The sequence below is a fragment of the Hypomesus nipponensis genome, chromosome 3 (genome assembly GCF_054491055.1).
Source record: "Hypomesus nipponensis isolate SF chromosome 3, ASM5449105v1, whole genome shotgun sequence".
Taxonomy (NCBI): domain Eukaryota; kingdom Metazoa; phylum Chordata; class Actinopteri; order Osmeriformes; family Osmeridae; genus Hypomesus; species Hypomesus nipponensis.
This window is the reverse complement of record NC_140363.1, coordinates 5,936,191-5,955,199: the sequence shown is the minus strand read 5'-3', so window position 1 is coordinate 5,955,199 and position 19,009 is coordinate 5,936,191. Positions and strand designations below refer to the sequence as shown.

General features: G+C 50.9%; 1 protein-coding gene across 2 annotated transcripts in view; it reads left to right on the top strand.

The window, feature by feature from the left end:
- Positions 1–118: 118 nt before the first annotated feature.
- The window catches only part of atrn (attractin), a 48,677-nt gene continuing 29,786 nt past the window's right edge, over positions 119–19,009 (top strand). The window contains exons 1-11 of one of the 2 annotated variants that reach the window (XM_084673572.1): positions 119–621; positions 7,563–7,646; positions 9,105–9,218; positions 10,258–10,386; positions 11,013–11,215; positions 13,432–13,600; positions 13,715–13,805; positions 14,509–14,758; positions 15,041–15,224; positions 15,327–15,481; positions 18,405–18,489. In XM_084673572.1, coding sequence (XP_084529698.1) covers positions 359–621; positions 7,563–7,646; positions 9,105–9,218; positions 10,258–10,386; positions 11,013–11,215; positions 13,432–13,600; positions 13,715–13,805; positions 14,509–14,758; positions 15,041–15,224; positions 15,327–15,481; positions 18,405–18,489 — 1,727 coding nt within the window. In that variant the 5' untranslated portion in view covers positions 119–358. The remainder of the gene's footprint in view (positions 622–7,562; positions 7,647–9,104; positions 9,219–10,257; positions 10,387–11,012; positions 11,216–13,431; positions 13,601–13,714; positions 13,806–14,508; positions 14,759–15,040; positions 15,225–15,326; positions 15,482–18,404; positions 18,490–19,009) is intronic. The other variant, XM_084673563.1, reaches the window with a different exon arrangement.

Sequence of the window (19,009 nt, the reverse complement as noted above, 5' to 3'; positions counted from 1 at the left end):
ATAAAGAAAATGTTTATTAAGTTATCTTATAATAAAGGAAAATTAAATCAGCGCGCTGTGAAGACGCATCGACAAAGGCTTTATTCAAGCACTCGCGCTCAAAGTCGTTGCGCATTTCCTCCACTTGACCGTACGCTTCGCGTCACTTCCAGATGTCAATATGCGGCTCAGTGCGGCGGTGGTACCGTAACCACCGGAAAGATGTGAACAAGTAATAGATTAAATTCCGATACAACAAAATACTACACGTTTTTTCAACAGCGTTCCACTCGACTAAAAAGGAGCTGGAAAACCAGATCCGTCGCGTGGATAATCGGACAGTCGGAGTGCCTGAATCAAGCAGCCATCTTTTGTGAGGATGGACAAGGCAGTACGGCGGGCCTGCATAGGCTTTGACCGTAGCCTGAGCCGCGGGTTGAAGGAAGGTCCCCGCGGCTCAATGCTGAAAACGCTGCTACTCTTCTGTGTCTTCGGTTTGCTCTTTGGGCTTCCTAGGTTCACCGAGGCTAAAGAATGCGACAAGCCGTGCCTCAATGGGCAATGCAACACTGCTACTGGCAGCTGTTTGTGTAACCCAGGCTGGGTCGGGGACCAATGCCAACACTGCGGAGGAAGGTTCAGGTGAGACCGATATATTTAGCTAATCAGCTGCGTGGAATTGTTTACATTGCATTTGCTAACGTTAGCTGTCTTAAGTCAAAATACGTCTCCTCCCACATTAGCTACAGACCCAACTCCCTGTCCTAGGAAATATTGCTAGCTAGACAACTGTCCATCAGTCTCTCACGTAATACCTGGTTAATATCGGCCCTGAAGAGCTAGCTTGCAATTAGGTGCTTTCTGAGGCTAATTGCTAGCATCTAAAACCCTGTAATTGTCCACAAAAAAATACAGAAGCAACGTTGCAGCTACAATGTGTTTTGACTACCCTACGTGTTTGTGTTTCATGTGTTAACTAACTAGCTAACTGTGTTCCGCATTGTTAAGAGTAACCAATGTGAACAGGACAAGGAAGTGTTGATGATTTACAAACCTATTTTGTGGTGGCCAGTTTATTGACCTAATGACAGCAATGGGAAAAGTTGTTGTGACCGTCGCTCGTACTGTTAAAGGCACGTAATATCTCGTGTGGATCAATTCTGCTCACAGTACCTAACTGGATGGCGTCAAATCAGTATCTATAAACGGTTACAGGCATGTTAGTGATGTGTAGCTGGCTGTCACGGCTCTATCTGGATAATTGACCGAACAAAGTTACCCTTTTCACAGCTGTTTCTGTAGCATCACACACACGAGATGTGGGTTGATAGTCTGTACACATAATGACTGGAATGAGAGTGTTTTGGCTTATTTACCATCCCTGCTTTGTAGCTGAAATGTGAAACTCCCAGTCAGACTGACACTGGAGGACTTTGAGTTGGCTGGAACTGCACTTATCCATTTATAACCCAATTTATGTGACAGTTCAGCCGTATGGCAGAAAACAAGCTATGATTTCCTCGTTTGTTTCCTCTAATCCTCCCCTCCCATCTCCCTTATCATGACCCTCTACTACGTTCTTCCCCAACCCTCTACTCCCAGGCCCTCTCCTCCCCAACCCTCTCCTCTACAACCCCACCTCTCTAATCCTGCTCTCCGACCGATCCTATCCAAACCGAAGTTGGGCATTTTCCCACAGGAAGTGATGACTGAGAAGCTCAAAGGCAGTCACATTGATGTAACAGACATTTTACCATACTGTCTCTGTGTCTTCTCTCTCTCTCTCTCTCTCTCTCTCTCTCTCTCTCTCTCTCTTTCTCTTTCTCTCTTTCTCTCTTTCTCTCTTTCTCTCTCCCTGTGTCTCTGTCTGTCTGTCTCTATATCTGTCTGTCTCTATCTCTATGTCTGTCTATCTGTCCTTCTGTCTGTATCAGCTCAGCCTAAACTCGGGCAGCAGGTAATAGGCCGACAGCATTCTGTCCAATTAGTATTGCTATCTTTGAGTGCATCCAGGAAATTGTGGGTGATGTTTGCGTGTGGGGTGCTCTGGGTGCTGAATGGCTGTGATCTCCAGTGGTAATAAACAAACAAACTTCCTTTAAAGATTGTGAGCCCCTGTTCTGTAATGTTTGGTGGCTGGTGGCTGAATTGATTGGAATTTTTAAGTTTACCACAGGGTGTGGTTTATTGTTGACACACTTTCGGCCTGGAACTTTGACCTCTGCTGTTCATCAGAGTCATAATAGCCGCTAGACAGACATGTTTTTGATTTGTGTTGTGGTATTAAAAGCAGCTAGTTTTGGTTGAGATGAGTTCTGAGTCTGATGTGTCTGAGACTCTGCTAGTCTGGTGTATCTGTGACTCTGCTAGTCTGATGTGTCTGAGACTCTGCTAGTCTGGTGTATCTGTGACTCTGCTAGTCTGGTGTATCTGTGACTCTGCTAGTCTGATGTGTCTGAGACTCTGCTAGTCTGGTGTGTCTGTGACTCTGCTAGTCTGGTGTATCTGTGACTCTGCTAGTCTAATGTGTCTGTGACTCTGCTAGTCTGATGTGTCTGTGACTCTGCTAGTCTGATGTGTCTGTGACTCTGCTAGTCTGGTGTATCTGTGACTCTGCTAGTGTGGTGTGTCTGTGACTCTGCTGGTCTGATGTGTCTGTGACTATGCTAGTGTGGTGTGTCTGTGACTCTGCTAGTGTGGTGTGTCTGTGACTCTGCTGGTCTGATGTGTCTGTGACTATGCTAGTGTGGTGTGTCTGTGACTCTGCTAGTCTGGTGTGTCTGTGACTCTGCTAGTCTGATGTGTCTGTGACTCTGCTAGTCTGGTGTATCTGTGACTCTGCTAGTGTGGTGTGTCTGTGACTCTGCTGGTCTGGTGTATCTGTGACTCTGCTAGTCTGGTGTGTCTGTGACTCTGCTAGTCTGATGTGTCTGTGACTCTGCTAGTCTGGTGTATCTGTGACTCTGCTAGTGTGGTGTGTCTGTGACTCTGCTGGTCTGATGTGTCTGTGACTATGCTAGTGTGGTGTGTCTGTGACTCTGCTAGTGTGGTGTGTCTGTGACTCTGCTGGTCTGATGTGTCTGTGACTCTGCTAGTGTGGTGTGTCTGTGACTGAGTTGAGTTTGTTAAACACTCTTTCTAAAGCAGTGTTTAGTTGAGGCGGTTGTGAGTCAGAGGGGCTGGTTTGACCCTCGGAGTGGGCAAAATCTGGAGGAAGCCACCCTGATGAACGACGCCACGTCACCTGTAACACCTGGAGGCTAGCCTGGGTGGAGGATTGAACCAAGGAGGCTGTTCAAACACGCATACGCTCAAATCAGAAGACGCATTTAGGGTCTGTATCTCAAGCCTGGTGCGTGTTTCGATAGGAAGTATTGCTCTTGGCGAAGTCGTGCTAACTCGAATCATTGAGTGTTTGATCTTGATCTGGGTGCCTCTTTTGATCTGCTCATGTCTGCCCGCTGTGCGATAAGACTGACAGGGCCCCTATGGAGAGAGTGTTTCAGTGTTGATGTGATGGAGACAGGCCTCATGGACCTCCATTCTCTGTTCTAGAACGCTCATCGTTCCAGTGTGTCGTTACCGTTGATCCGACCGTTGTCAGCCCTTTAAGTTCTAGAAGTCCCGATAATTCCACAAGCTCCGTCTTGAGTGCGTCCGGTGGCCGGCCGCGCTGAGAGACCTTGTGACTGGGGCCGGCCCACTTCCTCTGTGTTAGTAGGGGTTTCCTGACTGTAGATGCAGGCGGCCTGAAGTGAATTAGGCTGAAGACGCACAGGAGACAGACACACCCGCACACACTGGAGACAGACAGTGTTGACGGTGTCCTGGTCTGTCTGCCAGCCAGGCCCTTGTTAACACCGGAATCCTGCTTCTTTTTGCTGCTGTTCCACATGGCTCTGAAAGATGCCCTCTGCTTGACAGCTGGAACAATCAGCAACACGAGACAAAGAGGTCTCTGTCATCAACATGAGACGGAGAGGTCTCTCCATCATCAGCATGAGACTAAGAGGTCTCTCCATCATCAGCATGAGACGGAGAGGTCTCTCCATCATCAACATGAGACGGAGAGGTCTCTCCATCATCAGCATGAGACTAAGAGGTCTCTCCATCATCAGCATGAGATGGAGAGGTCTCTACATCATCAGCATGAGACAGAGAGGTCTCTCCATCATCAGCATGAGACTAAGAGGTCTCTCCATCATCAGCATGAGATGGAGAGGTCTCTACATCATCAGCATGAGACAGAGAGGTCTCTACATCATCAGCATGAGACAGAGAGTTCTCTACATCATCAGCATGAGACGGAGAGGTCTCTACATCATCAGCATGAGATGTAGAAGTCTCTGTCATTACGCAGGGTAGACTCACTCAGTAAAAATTGGTTGAAACTAGCCATTAGGTATAGTCAGTGTTTCCTCTATGTTGATTTTGCGGTCGCCACGGCAACATTTCTGCCACCACGGTATCAGAAATAGGGCTGTACAATAGGCCGTCTATCAGCAGTGACTGTTAGAGTAATGTTGGAGAATAGCACAGACACGCTTCACACCGCGAGCGGGCCCACGTGCCACTGTGTGTCCTTGACAACTGTAAGTCGTATAACTGATGTTGTCAGTTCATTTAAGCCTGTTATTGTATTAGTCTATAGTTCTTGCAAATTTAAATTAAGTTAACTGGTGATTTTCGTTGTTTGTATTCTTCACCTGCTAGCTAAATTGCACATGGCTGTTTATTCGATAGTGATTGCTGAACGCCCTTGCTCACATTTGTATTTTAGGTGCACTATTACTAAAGTAGTCACACTGCATTAAGATAATGTTATTAACAGTGGGTTTATTGTTATTATTTGCTACAGAAGGTTTAGCCTATATGTCAAGATCAAATGAAGCAGACAGTGGACACGTGCAGCATTTATGCCATTTAGAACTTAGTGGAAGGGGTGTCTTAACGTAGCCTAACCTTTCTGCTTTAGGGGAAATAGGACAAAAAGATGTGCAATATTACATTAGCTATAAGACAGTAGACTATTACATTAACCTGCTCCGAAATATAGTGAACTTCGTTTTGGGGGGGGGGTGTTGTTGTTCGGACAGACCTGCCTCCGCTGCTAATAGAAATCCTAAAGTAAACAGTGATAGTAGTTGTTGTTGTGCAGAGTGCCAGTCAGACCTAGGCCAGGATCAGGCCATCCTTATCAGCTATCTATCGTCATAGGTGATAGCCTGGGATTTTAATGTTTTACAGTTGCAGTATTGTTGCTGAACACTCATGGCCTTGAACCTGGGAGTCTGTCTGAAGCCAGGTCATTATAGAATCTATCTGAAACCAGGCCATTATAGAATCTATCTGAAACCAGGCCATTATAGAATCTATCTGAAACCAGGCCATTATAGAATCTATCTGAAACCAGGCCATTATAGAATCTATCTGAAACCAGGCCATTATAGAATCTATCTGAAACCAGGCCATTATAGAATCTATCTGAAACCAGGCCATTATAGAGTCTATCTGAAACCAGGTCAATATAGAGTCTATCTGAAACCAGGTCAATATAGAGTCTGTTTGAAACCAGGCCATTATAGAGTCTGTTTGAAACCAGGTCAATATAGAGTCTATCTGAAACCAGGCCATTATAGAATCTGTCTGAAACCAGGCCATTATAGAGTCTGTCTGAAACCAGGCCATTATAGAATGTGTCTGAAACCAGGCCATTATAGAGTCTGTCTGAAACCAGGCCATTATAGAATCTGTCTGAAACCAGGCCATTATAGAGTCTGTCTGAAACCAGGCCTTTATAGAGTCTGTCTGAAACCAGGCCATTATAGAATCTGTCTGAAACCAGGCCATTGTAGAATCTGTCTGGGTGCAAGACCAGCAACACCTTGACAACCCTTTTCCACCAAGGCAGTTTGAGGGTTTGGAGCCGGTGGCCGACCTCAAACCAGTTCTGTACGTTCCGGCCAATAAAACAAGTTACAGAGTGCCATCAACCCCTAGCTGTTTGAGAACCGTTCCAGTCACGCCAGGGTCCGGGGGCGGGAGGATGCGACACCAACCAAGAGCAACAGAATTTGTGAGCTTCAGCAAAGAACTTGCATTGTTCTGTACATGGACGATCGACCACGACGGGCAGCACACACAGGCAGCACACACACGTTGGATCTCTGGTGTGTTGACGCAGACGGAGGCTTACAGAGCCCGGAGCCAGACGTCCACAGGTGCATACAGGCAGTGACGTCGTAACGACGTGGTTCTCTGGCCCGTGGAAAAAGCAAACCGGTTCTTAGAAGTTGAGCCAGTTGAACCAGCTGCGAACCAGCACTCGCTGAACCAGAACCAGGTTTGCATCGGTGGAAAGGGGGTATCTGTGGTAAACTGTCTGTGTTGTGTGACAGTGTGAGGAGAGGTGGTGTGTGTGGTACACTTCCCCTGGTAGCTGTGGCACAGGAGGCAGAGCAGGTCATCCTCTAACCCCGGGGTCACCCTCCAACCCCAGGGTCACCCTCCAACCCCAGGGTCACCCTCTAACCCCAGGGTCACCCTCTAACCCCGGGGTCACCCTCTAACCCCAGGGTCACCCTCCAACCCCAGGGTCATCCTTTAACCCCAGGCTCATCCTCTAACCCCAGGGTCACCCTCTAACCCCAGGGTCACCCTCTAACCCCGGGGTCACCCTCTAGCTCCAGGGTCATCCTCTAGCTCCAGGGTCACCCTCTAACCCCAGGCTCATCCTCTAACCCCAGGGTCACCCTCTAACCCCAGGGTCATCCTCTAACCCCAGGGTCATCCTCTAGCTCCAGTCACCCTCTAGCTCCAGGGTCATCCTCTAGCTCCAGTCACCCTCTAGCTCCAGGGTCATCCTCTAGCTCCAGGGTCATCCTCTAGCTCCAGGGTCATCCTCTAGCTCCAGGGTCATCCTCTAGCTCCAGGGTCATCCTCTAGCTCCAGGGTCATCCCCTAGCTCCAGTCATCCTCTAGCCTCAGGGTTGGCAGTTTGATGCCCGACTCCTCCTGTCCATGTGTGGAAGTGTCCTTGAACATGACACGACATCTCTAGTTGCTCCTGATGGGCAGGCCAGAGCCTGTTTGTGTGTGTGTGTGTGTGTGTGTGTGTGTGTGAAAGGGCTGTGTGTTGTGAGAATTGGTGAATGAGAGGCAAAAATGTAAAGCGCTTTCAGTAATGTTAAGGTCGAAGACACGCTATCTAAGTGCAATAGTTTTCTCATTCAGCATTTCCTCAGCCGCTTTACCATCACAGCAAGCAGGACTTCTCAGCCTGCTCCTCTCTGTGCTGACCGTGGCCACAACGAGACAAGCCCAAACAGGCTTCCTGCTGGGGAAGAATTCAGATAGCAGAACGTTTGCTGGTTTGCTTTCCACTTCAGTAATTGTCCCTTGTTCTTCTTTTCCTGAACCTTTCTGTGTTTGTGGGGAAGTCATAGCTCGTTTCTACTCGTGAAATCCGCCAATCAGATGCAGTTACCTGTCATGTGACAGGGTGTGAAGTGAGGTGTTGGTGGTGTCTAAAGTGCCCTCCCTCTCCTGAGTCTGACCTGCAACCTCTGACCTGTGTCCCCTAGGCTGTCTGGACCCTCTGGCTTCCTGACCGACGGCCCAGGGAACTACAAATACATGACCAAGTGCACCTGGCTCATCGAGGGACAGTAGGTTCACCCGCGACACACGCACGAACCATGGCACCCTAACCCTGCTCCACCCAGTGTCCACAATGAAAACACAAGCTGAAATTCAAGTTTATTGTTTGTTCATTTGCACATTAACAGAGTTGTTTGCTCTGAAATGCTTGACTACTCCAACTGTTGGCATATTACACTGATTCTCCTCAAGCAGCAGATTCACATCCATACAATAGATTACATATTTCGTTCGATCAGTCAATGGTCTCTTAACATATAAAACCATGAAAATGTGTAGTAGTTTCGCATTCATTCCATCCCCCATCCAGGTGCTTGCTAAACAGCAGCGCATTAGAGAAGCTGAACAAAGGCTGTCACTCAGCACAGTTCTGACTGGGAGGCGGAAATATAATGTAATAAGCACCCAACAGACACCCGCTTTGAGACTGTTAAAGAGCTCTCTCAGCTGTGAGGCATCTTGGAGGGTACAGTCTGCAGTGAGCTGTCTGCAGGCGGTCCCCTCCCCTCCTGTCTCCGCCTGTCCCCTCCCCTCCTGTCTCCCCCTGTCCCCTCCCCTCCTCTCTCCGCCTGTCCCCTCTCCTCCTGTCTCCCCCTGTCCCCTCCCCTCCTGTCTCCCCCTGTCCCCTCCCCTCTTGTCTCCCCCTGTCCCCTCCCCTCCTGTCTCCGCCTGTCCCCTCCCCTCCTGTCTCCCCCTGTCCCCTCCCCTCCTGTCTCCCCCTGTCCCCTCCCCTCCTGTCTCCCCCTGTCCCCTCCCCTCCTGTCTCCGCCTGTCCCCTCCCCTCCTGTCTCCCCCTGTCCCCTCCCCTCCTGTCTCCCCCTGTCCCCTCCCCTCCTGTCTCCCCCTGTCCCCTCCCCTCCTGTCTCCGCCTGTCCCCTCCCCTCCTGTCTCCCCCTGTCCCCTCCCCTCCTGTCTCCCCCTGTCCCCTCCCCTCCTGTCTCCCCCTGTCCCCTCCCCTCCTGTCTCCGCCTGTCCCCTCCCCTCCTGTCTCCGCCTGTCCCCTCCCCTCCTCTCTCCCCCTGTCCCCTCCCCTCCTGTCTCCCCCTGTCCCCTCCCCTCCTGTCTCCGCCTGTCCCCTCTCCTCCTGTCTTCTCCCATCTAATCTCCTCCTGACCCAGGAGAACAAACATCCCTTCATCCCATCACATATCTGGGATTTGATTAGTGGATGTTGGTCATTTTTAGAAGACCACTGAATGAACGACCAATCATTTTGTGACTGTTAGCCACTGTGCAGAAAACAGTACTGTTTTCATACAGTATTTTATTTCAATATTAAATTAGGAGTTTCTTCTCTCTCCAGACTGTGCTAGGGATTTGCCAGGTTAAGATAGAGACCCAAGTCAAGGTCATCCTGAAACCAACTGTACTCAAGGTCAATCATATAGCCGTGCTTCTTCAGGTCTTTTCTGGTGGTCAAACACGAGACCGTTGACGGGCGAGGCTGACTCTGTCCCGTTCTGCAGGCCCAACAGCATTCTGCGACTGCGGTTCAACCACTTTGCCACTGAGTGCAGCTGGGACCACCTGTACGTGTACGACGGAGACTCCATCTACGCCCCCCTGCTGGCAGCCTTCAGGTGGGCCTCAGCCCTGGCCTCAGCCCTGGCCTCAGCCCTGGCCTCAGCCTCGGAGCCTTGCTCCCTCAGCTGCTGTCAAGGGCTGTTTTATTGAGCATTGTAAAGTATTACCACATTGAATGGGAACTGTTGTATATGCACAGTAGGGGTGGGCGGTATACCGGTTCAGTAAAGTGTTTCTGTTTGGTATAAAATATAAGTCAAGTGATACTGCCTAGTGGGCTCGTTCAACTTTGTATCTTTTACCAAAAAAAACATGCAGCATGGACGCTGCACGCATTGTGCCAGCCAATGAAAGTGAACAAACAAGCTAGCGCAACTCCAGAGGAAGGAAACATTCATACGAGTAAAATGCTTTTGTTGGCAAGTGTAAGCAAGCGTTAATGATGTCTGAAAATAACGCCAGTGGGGTTGATTTGCCGGACGAAGAATTGATCAAAAAAGGGGGCCTCTTCTGTCGTTTGGAAATGGTTTGGTTTCAAGTTATCAGACATCGACCAACAAGCAGTAGCCTACTCTATAAGTTGTGTCGTCGAATTGTGCTAGCCAAAGGTGGAAACACTAGCTATCTTTTTCACCACCTGAAAGCCATGCATGTGTGCGAAAATGAATCTACCAGAATGCGTTTGACAAATCCAATGCCAGAATGGTTAGAATTGTGAAATGTTTATTGTAGGCCAACATAATTGAGTGTTCAGCCATGTAATAATTGTTTATAGCTAGAGCTAACTCGCTACAAATATTTAACAGAGTTTTCCTGGTGATAAATCTTGCCTAGGGCGCCAAATGTGCTAGGACTGGTACTGTATACCGTGATAAACATTTTAGGCCATACCGCCCAGCACTCATGTACACACTGTCCCGTCCACATGTTCAAAACAAACCTACGCCCTTGATGTGAGGTGTGTGTATGTGAGGTGTGTGTATGTGAGGTGTGTGTATGTGAGGTGTGTGTATGTGAGGTGTGTGTATGTGAGGTGTGTGTATGTGAGGTGTGTGTATGTGAGGTGTGTGTAACTATATGATGTGTTCATCCCAGTGGCTTGATCGTGCCTGAACACTATGGCAACGGGACAGTCCCAGAGGTGGTGTCGCGCTCTGGCTTCGCCCTGCTGCACTTCTTCAGCGACGCTGCCTACAACCTTACAGGCTTCAACGTCTCCTACAGGTGAGAGCCCTGCTGGGCTGGACTAACCTGGACTCACCCCACACTCAGACTAACCCCACAGTCATACCTGGACTATCCCCACACCTGAACTAACCCAGCACCTGAAGTAACCCATTACCTGAACTAACCCCACACCAAGACTAACCCCACAGACACATCTGGACTAACCCCACGACTAGACTAACCCACAACCTGACAAACCCCATAATGTTACTAACTTCACACCCTGACTAACCCCACATATTGCACATACATGGATTAACCCCCCACACCCAGACTAAACCCATACCTGGACGAACCCCACAGTCACACCTAGACTAATCCCAAATCTGTACCAACCCCACCCCTGGACGAACCCCACAGTCACACCTAGACTAATCCCAAATCTGTACCAACCCCACCCCTGGACGAACCCCACAGTCACACCTAGACTAATCCCAAATCTGTACCAACCCCACCCCTGGACGAACCCCACAGGCAGGCTGGGACACTAACCCCACACTTGGAGACCCCCAGCCTTTTTTCTGTGCATCATTTGATGCCGCAGATTCTTTCCTTTCTCTCTCTCATTCTGTTTGTCTCTCTACCCCCCTCCACTCCCACCCACCCCCCTCCTCCTCCTCCAGGGTGAACACCTGTCCCAATAACTGTTCAGGGCGCGGGGAGTGCAGCGTGGGGAACTCCACAGCCTCGGTGGTGTGCGAGTGTGAGGAGGGCTGGAAGGGTGAGGCGTGTGACACCCCCTACTGTGTGTCGAACTGTGGATCGCCAGTGAGGGGCCAATGCAGCCTCCCAAACAAGACCTGCGTCTGCAACCCAGGCTGGCAAGGTGGGCTCTTCCTCCTCTGGTTCTGGATCACTGATCGCTGGTGGTGGGGGGGGGGGGGTGGTGTTTCTATTTACCTGGTCATTAGCCTTTCTGTGTGTGTGTGTCCACCCGCCCAGTACACCATGTACGTGTCATTAACCTCCCCTTCATTGAGCTTTCTATTGGTTAATTAGGCCTCTTCAAAGCGACACTTTACTTTTGAAACCAAGCACCATCTGTGCCCTGATGGCTCTCCTGCCTACCTAGTTTCACAGCCTTGGATGAAGATGGCTATTAAACTGCTGCTCTCTGAGAGGAGAGATACTGAGAGAGGAGGAGATACTGTATTAAACTGATCTGAGAGGAGCAGATTGTATTAAACTGATCTGATCTGAGAGGAGGAGATACTGTATTAAACTGATCTGATCTGAGAGGAGGAGATACTGTATTAAACTGATCTGAGAGGAGCAGATTGTAAACTGATCTGATCTGAGAGGAGGAGATACTGTATTAAACTGATCTGATCTGAGAGGAGGAGATACTGTATTAAACTGATCTGAGAGGAGCAGATTGTAAACTGATCTGATCTGAGAGGAGGAGATACTGTATTAAACTGATCTGATCTGAGAGGAGGAGATACTGTATTAAACTGATCTGAGAGGAGCAGATTGTAAACTGATCTGATCTGAGAGGAGGAGATACTGTATTAAACTGATCTGATCTGAGAGGAGGAGATACTGTATTAAACTGATCTGAGAGGAGCAGATTGTAAACTGATCTGATCTGAGAGGAGGAGATACTGTATTAAACTGATCTGATCTGAGAGGAGGAGATACTGTATTAAACTGATCTGCTGACAGGAGCAGGCTGTATTCAACTGATCTGATCTGAGCCTACCTAGCCTATGCAGGTCACAGGAAAAATGATCCAAAGACTCACAGCCAAAGACACAGTAGGGAGATGAACAAACCATTTCTGTTTCCTCTACTGAGCCTATGCTACAGTCCCGATGCGCTGCAACAAGACAACGAACGAATCACTCTGAGACTACTCGTTACTCCCGAGTCATCCTAAAGATTCGTTCAAAATGACGGCAATTACTAGCCTACAGGTGATGTCCAAAACCGCAACATGGCTTCAACGCAGAATGGAGTTACTGTGGTCCAAACGATTCTAGTTTTATGGACACACTTTATTTCTAAACATGCAGAAATGAATCCGCATTGTGTAGTCACAGAAGACGGTTTATCTGGTGGGAAGAACGCAGCCAACAGAAAGACTCTTGAAGGCGCAGCATGTTGCAATTTATGCCACAATTAATAACTGGTTCAGCCTGCTGGTTACTCAGTGTTACTGGGCAGTCGGCCATGTCAACTTGTGAATTAGCTACTAGCGAGCCGCGGTGGCTTAGCATGGAAGTAAGTCATTCTCACAGAGTGTTCAGTTTGCGGTAACTTAGTTAGAAAATGAATGAGCCTGTCAGTGTGCTGGCTAACGTCAGTTTGTTATCTAGTTTCAAAGCTTGTGAGTGAAACATGCAGGGCTCGACAATCAGCCTATTGTACTGAAGGCCCAACGGTCAAGGCTTGTCGGGGACAACTTGTACAAACTTCTTCTAAAGACAAAGATGGAATCTAAAATAGCTACCAAATGGAACTGCCTGGGCTGAGTTGAACAAGTGGATGACCACGGTCATGACAGTGCAGTGAGTAGGTTAGAGTACCATAGTTTATTGCAAGAGGAGTTTGTTTTGTACTTTGTTGAAGCTTGTACAGCATATTTACAATACGTTTTATGGGGAGGGGTTTTATTGTGTGGTGTGTAAAATGTTGAATTTTGGACTTGAATTCTTTACAACTTAGATAAAATGTGTTATGACAGAAAGAGTAAAGTGTGTATGTTGACCAGGTATGTGTTGACCAGATGTGTGTGTGTGTGTGTGTGTGTTGACCAGGTGTGTGTGTGTTGACCAGGTGTGTGTGTGTTGACCAGGTGTGTGTGTGTTGACCAGGTGTGTGTGTGTGTGTGTGTGTTGACCAGGTGTGTGTGTCTTGACCAGATGTGTGTGTTGACCAGGTGTGTGTGTCTTGACCAGGTGTGTGTGTTGACCAGGTGTGTGTGTGTTGACCAGATGTGTGTGTGTGCGTTGACCAGGTGTGTGTGTGTGCGCGTTGACCAGGTGTGTGTGTGTTGACCAATGCGTGAGACAGGTGAGCCAGCATCCTCTGTTCCTCCAGGTCCCGACTGCTCAGTGTCAGTTCCAGCCAACTGGTCGTTCTGGACGCGGGAGGAGTACAGCGCGCCGGGCCTGGCGCGGGCCTCCCACAAGGCCGTGGTGCACGAGGGGGTCATGTGGGTGGTGGGAGGATACGTGTTCAACTCCTCAGATTACCACATGGTCCAAGCGTGAGTAACAACCCCCTGAACGCCCATGGTCTGCTCCAGTGTGTGTGTGTGTGTGTGTGTGTGTGTGTGTGTGTGTGCACTCTGACGGTGTCCCTGTGTGTGCTCCTCCTCCAGCCTGGACCTGCAGACCCAGCGCTGGCTGCCTCTCAACCGCTCCGTCAACTCTGTCATGGGCCGCTACGGACACACTGTGGCCTTGCACCAGGTAGTACACTAACCCTGCACCAGGTAGTACACTAACCCTGCACCAGGTAGTACACTAACCCTGCACCAGGTAGTACACTAACCCTGCACCAGGTAGTACACTAACCCTGCACCAGGTAGTACACTAACCCTGCACCTGGTAGTACACTAACCCTGCACCTGGTAGTACACTAACCCTGCACCAGGTAGTACACTAACCCTGCACCTGGTAGTACACTAACCCTGCACCTGGTAGTACACTAACCCTGCACCAGGTAGTACACTAACCCTGCACCTGGTAGTACACTAACCCTGCACCAGGTAGTACACTAACCCTGCACCTGGTAGTACACTAACCCTGCACCAGGTAGTACACTAACCCTGCACCAGGTAGTACACTAACCCTGCACCAGGTAGTACACTAACCCTGCACCTGGTAGTACACTAACCCTGCACCTGGTAGTACACTAACCCTGCACCAGGTAGTACACTAACCCTGCACCTGGTAGTACACTAACCCTGCACCAGGTAGTACACTAACCCTGCACCAGGTAGTACACTAACCCTGCACCAGGTAGTACACTAACCCTGCACCAGGTAGTACACTAACCCTGCACCAGGTAGTACACTAACCCTGCACAAGGCAGCATACCAACCCAAACCCTGCTGACGTTGCATGGTTACGGCGGTTGGCGGTGTGTAACGGTGTTTGGTCGCGTCCCCAGGGAAAGATCTTCATGTACGGGGGGAAGATGGACTCCACGGGCAACGTGACGAGCCAGCTGTGGGTGTTCCACACCCAGAACCAGAGCTGGGCGCAGCTGAGCCCGCGGGGCAAGGAGCAGTACGCCGTGGTGGGCCACTCGGCTCACATCGTGCCCCCCCTGCTGGAGGGAGGCAGCCCCGTCATGCTGGTCATGTTTGGACACTGCCCGCTCTACGGATACATCAACCAAGTGCAGCAGTACGACATAGGCGAGTCGTCTCCACCTCCTCGACCTCCGAACCCCAACACCCATCCCTTGCCACCGCACCACTTCATCCACTACCTCCACGTCCACCACCTCCGCACCCACATCCGCCACGACCCCCACAAACTCCACCCCACCACTTCATCCACTACCTCCACATCCGCCACCACCTCCACAAACTCCACCCCACCACTTCATCCAAGCTGCCACACCACCTCCACACCACCTGGGCTCCAGCCGGGCCTGTAACACTGCCCTCCCCCCTCCCCCTCCCCCCTCCCCACAGGGCAAAACGTGTGGAGCCTGGTGAGCACCGAGGGGGCGCTGGTCCAGGGGGGGTACGGCCACAGCAGCGTGTACGACCCCCTGTCCAGATCCATCTACATCCACGGGGGCTACAAGGCCTTCAGCGCTAACAAGTATGGACTGGCCGGAGACCTGTACCAGTACAAGGTGGACGGCAGCAAGTGGTGAGAGAGTCTCGTGTGTGTGTGTGTGTTCCTCCAGGGCGGTCATATGTGTATGTGGTGTGTGTGTGTCCATGTGTGCTGATGCGTCGTGCGTCCCTCCAGGACGGTCCTGAAGGACAGTGGTTTCTTCCGCTACCTGCACACGGCGGTCATCGTGGACAGAACCATCCTGGTATTCGGGGGGAACACGCACAACGACACGTCCATGAGCCACGGGGCCAAGTGCTTCTCCTCCGACTTCATGGCCTACGATCTGGGTCAGTCGCAACCACGGCAACCACCCTAACCAACACCACAGCCACCCCTTTCACCATGTTTATTTTTGTATGTATGTGTAGTCTGTGTATGACTTGGTTTTGAATAGAATCTCACACAATTAGACATGGATGCTGAAAGCTGTCCAATCATGGCATCTCTACTGCCTTCACTGCAGGAGGTGGATCACTCGCAAAGAGCTCTTGGCAACACCAAAATATTATTCAGATCGGACAGGTAATGAAGGGCTTATTGAACCATTTCATGAGCTGAAAATGCGGTAAGGCCTGAATGATTCTTCCGTTGTACAGCACTTACAGCTACCATCTCTCTTAATTCATGTTCCATCCCAGTGAATCCAACTCGGATCTTGCCGGGTAATGCTGAAAGCATCCATGTTGCGTCCCATTGATCCACACTGTGGGGGAACCAATCTGGTATTGAGTGTGCTGTCATGGACGGGTAAACTGAACACAGGGTTTCCCGCAGCAAATGTGTTAGTCAAGGTGGTAGGGTGAGGGTTAGGGTTAGGGGGGGGGGGGGGGTTCTCCTCCAAAAACGAAGTTCTCGAGAGAAGGGTTAGACTGCCGTTGGAATGAAAGGGAGGGGGGGGGGGGGGGGCGTAGTCCAAAAAAACGTAGTCGAGGCGGCAGGCGTGTGTTGTTCAGGCGGCCGCCTGGACTGCAAAGTGCAGTGGGAAACCCTGCTGAACGCCTTGTATAAAGCAGAGCGTTCCTCGCCCTGTAGCAAGTCCCTCAATTACCCGGCAAGATCCGAGTTGGATTCACTGGGATGGAACATGAATTAAGAGAGATGGTAGCTGTAAGTGCTGTACAACGGAAGAATCATTCAGGCCTTACCGCATTTTCAGCTCATGAAATGGTTCAATAAGCCCTTCATTACCTGTCCGATCTGAATAATATTTTGGTGTTGCCAAGAGCTCTTTGCGAGTGATCCACCTCCTGCAGTGAAGGCAGTAGAGATGCCATGATTGGACAGTCATGCTGTGTACACCACCATAACCACACTTCTGCACCCTAAACACAACCACAACTGCACTGCTTCATTAAATGACACCCACACTGCTGCCTGGAACACAACCGTACATCGCTGGTGCTTTCAACACCACCGCCTTCACACGCTATGCGCCAGGACGGCCCTGCTCATGCTGATTGGCTGAAGGGGGGTCTGATGAGTAAATCCATTGTTTGATTGGATGAACCAGAGAGCAGATCAGAGTTCAGCCGTTCCAATTATTCTGGTGTTCCCTTGGTGATTAAAGATGTGACAAGGGTTGTCAGACATCCCATAATAGAAGACGAAATGACCTGTCACATCCAGACTTCAGTCTTCAGGTTGACGTCCTGTGAACAGTGTTCAGATTGAGTTTACCGCCCTGCGCCCCCTCTTCCATTCTGTCATCCTCGCCCTCCTTCCCGCTGTCTCTCCCTCCTGTCTCTCTCCCTCCTCTCCTCTCCTCCCCTCCCTCCATCCTCCTCTCACTCTCTTTCCTCCTTTCCCGCTTGTTTCTCCCTCCCTCCTTTCTCCTCGCCCTTCCTCTTCTGCTTCTCTCCCTCCCTCCTTTCACCTCGCCCTTCCTCTTCTGCTTCCCTCCCTCCCTCCTTTCACCTCGCCCTTCCTCTTCTGCTTCCCTCCCTCCCTCCTTTCACCTCGCCCTTCCTCTTCTGCTTCTCTCCCTCCCTCCTTTCTCCTCGCCCTTCCTCTTCTGCTTCCCTCCCTCCCTCCTTTCACCTCACCCTTCCTCTTCTGCTTCCCTCCCTCCTTTCACCTCGCCCTTCCTCTTCTGCTTCCCTCCCTCCCTCCTCCTGGGCCTCTGCTCAGACAGACTGCAGCTTGTCTGGGAGCTGTGGAGTGGCAGGGCACCCCGGGGGCAGGTCCCCATCGTGCTTGTCTCCTGGTGCTGCTGATTGACAGGGTGATTGACAGGTGGGGGAATGACGCTCTCCAGGGAGCATGGCGGGGCTCTCGGGGGGGGGGGGGGGGGGGTCGAGACGCCATGATTGGAGCATCACAGCGCCGCTGTCATCAGTGCACCTCCTGTCCCTCCTGCAGTCGCGCGCGTGTGTGTGTGGTAGGATTACCACTGTAGAGGGTGGATGGAGGACCGCCACCCCACAGAATGCTCTGACCACGTCCACTAGCGCCTGATAATCCTCAGCAGACAACTGCTGGGTGTTCTAGTTTCTGTTTCCTGAACTCTCCTGTTTCCAAAACTCTCTGGGTAAAGAGAGGAGCGAGAGAGAGATGCATCTGGTGACTCCCTTCCCTAGCGTTGGGGGGGGGCAGTCAAGCCTCAGGCTGGCTCTTGTGTTTGGCCAGAGAGAGAGCAGAGCCCCTCCTCCCCAGGGGCGTGACACTGGAGGAGGAGGCCTGGGATGGGCCAGTCTCCAGCCAGTTAGTTCTGCAGTTCAAGTTCCCTCTGTAGTACCAGTGTCTCCCACCAGGGGGTACTGTGGACCCATCCTGGCCTGGTTAGCTGTATGTCCTGGAGACCGGATGCAAGACTCCAGCGTCTACGAGTCGTCCTGTTCTGCCTTCCAGTTAATAAATGTCACAAGACAATCCCCTTCCTCTAAAGCTTGTGTGCGCTTAAGGAAGGGTACCAATTAATGTGCCTGTAGTCATGTGACAGAAAGGGTGTCGTGTTTCCCCTGTGTAAGGGAGTCAGGTGTAAGGGAGTCAGGTGTAAGGGAGTCAGGTGTAAGGGAGTCAGGTGTAAGGGAGTCAGGTGGCTGAGCGGTGAGGGAATCGGGCTGGTAATCAGAAGGTTGCCAATTAGATTCCCGGCTGTGCCAAATGACGTTGTGTCACCCTACTTGCCTCGGGGGGAATGTCCCTGTACTTACTGTAAGTCGCTCTGGATAAGAGCGTCTGCTAAATGACTACATGTAAATGTGTTTGCAGTGTGTGACGAGTGGTCAGTGCTGCCCAGACCAGACCTGCTCCACCATCTCAACCGCTTCGGACACTCTGCCGTGTACAGCGACAGGTACGTACACACACACACACCCCTCCCTGTCTGCTCCCTGCTACAACCCCCCGCCAGGATTTCTACAGCCCTTTCTGATCAGTGTGTGCCCCCCCCTCCCCACAGGGGGTGACCCCTCTCTTCACCCTACCGCGGTTTGAAGAGACGAGAGAGGGAGGGAGGGAGGGAGGGAGACAGAGGGTGGGGTATGGATGGAATAGGTGAGAAGGAAGGGAAGAGGAGGAAGGGAAGAGGATGACATGATTTATCACGCAAACACCGGTGAGCAGAGCCGGCAGGAAGCAGAAGAAAGGGGTGGAGGTGTCGGGAGCGATGTTTGAGCAGACGGGGGCTCGGCCGGTCTTTAACCGTAAGGGCCAGGGGGGGGGGTCTGAGGATGTCTTTGATACACCGTGGGAGGTGCAGGGAGAGCAGGGGGTCAGTATTGCCTAGGGAACCGCGATACTCATGCAGCCTGTCTTTTATGTTCTCCCCCCCCCCCCCTCTTCTGTCTTCTGCCTGTTCTGCTCACTGGTGACTG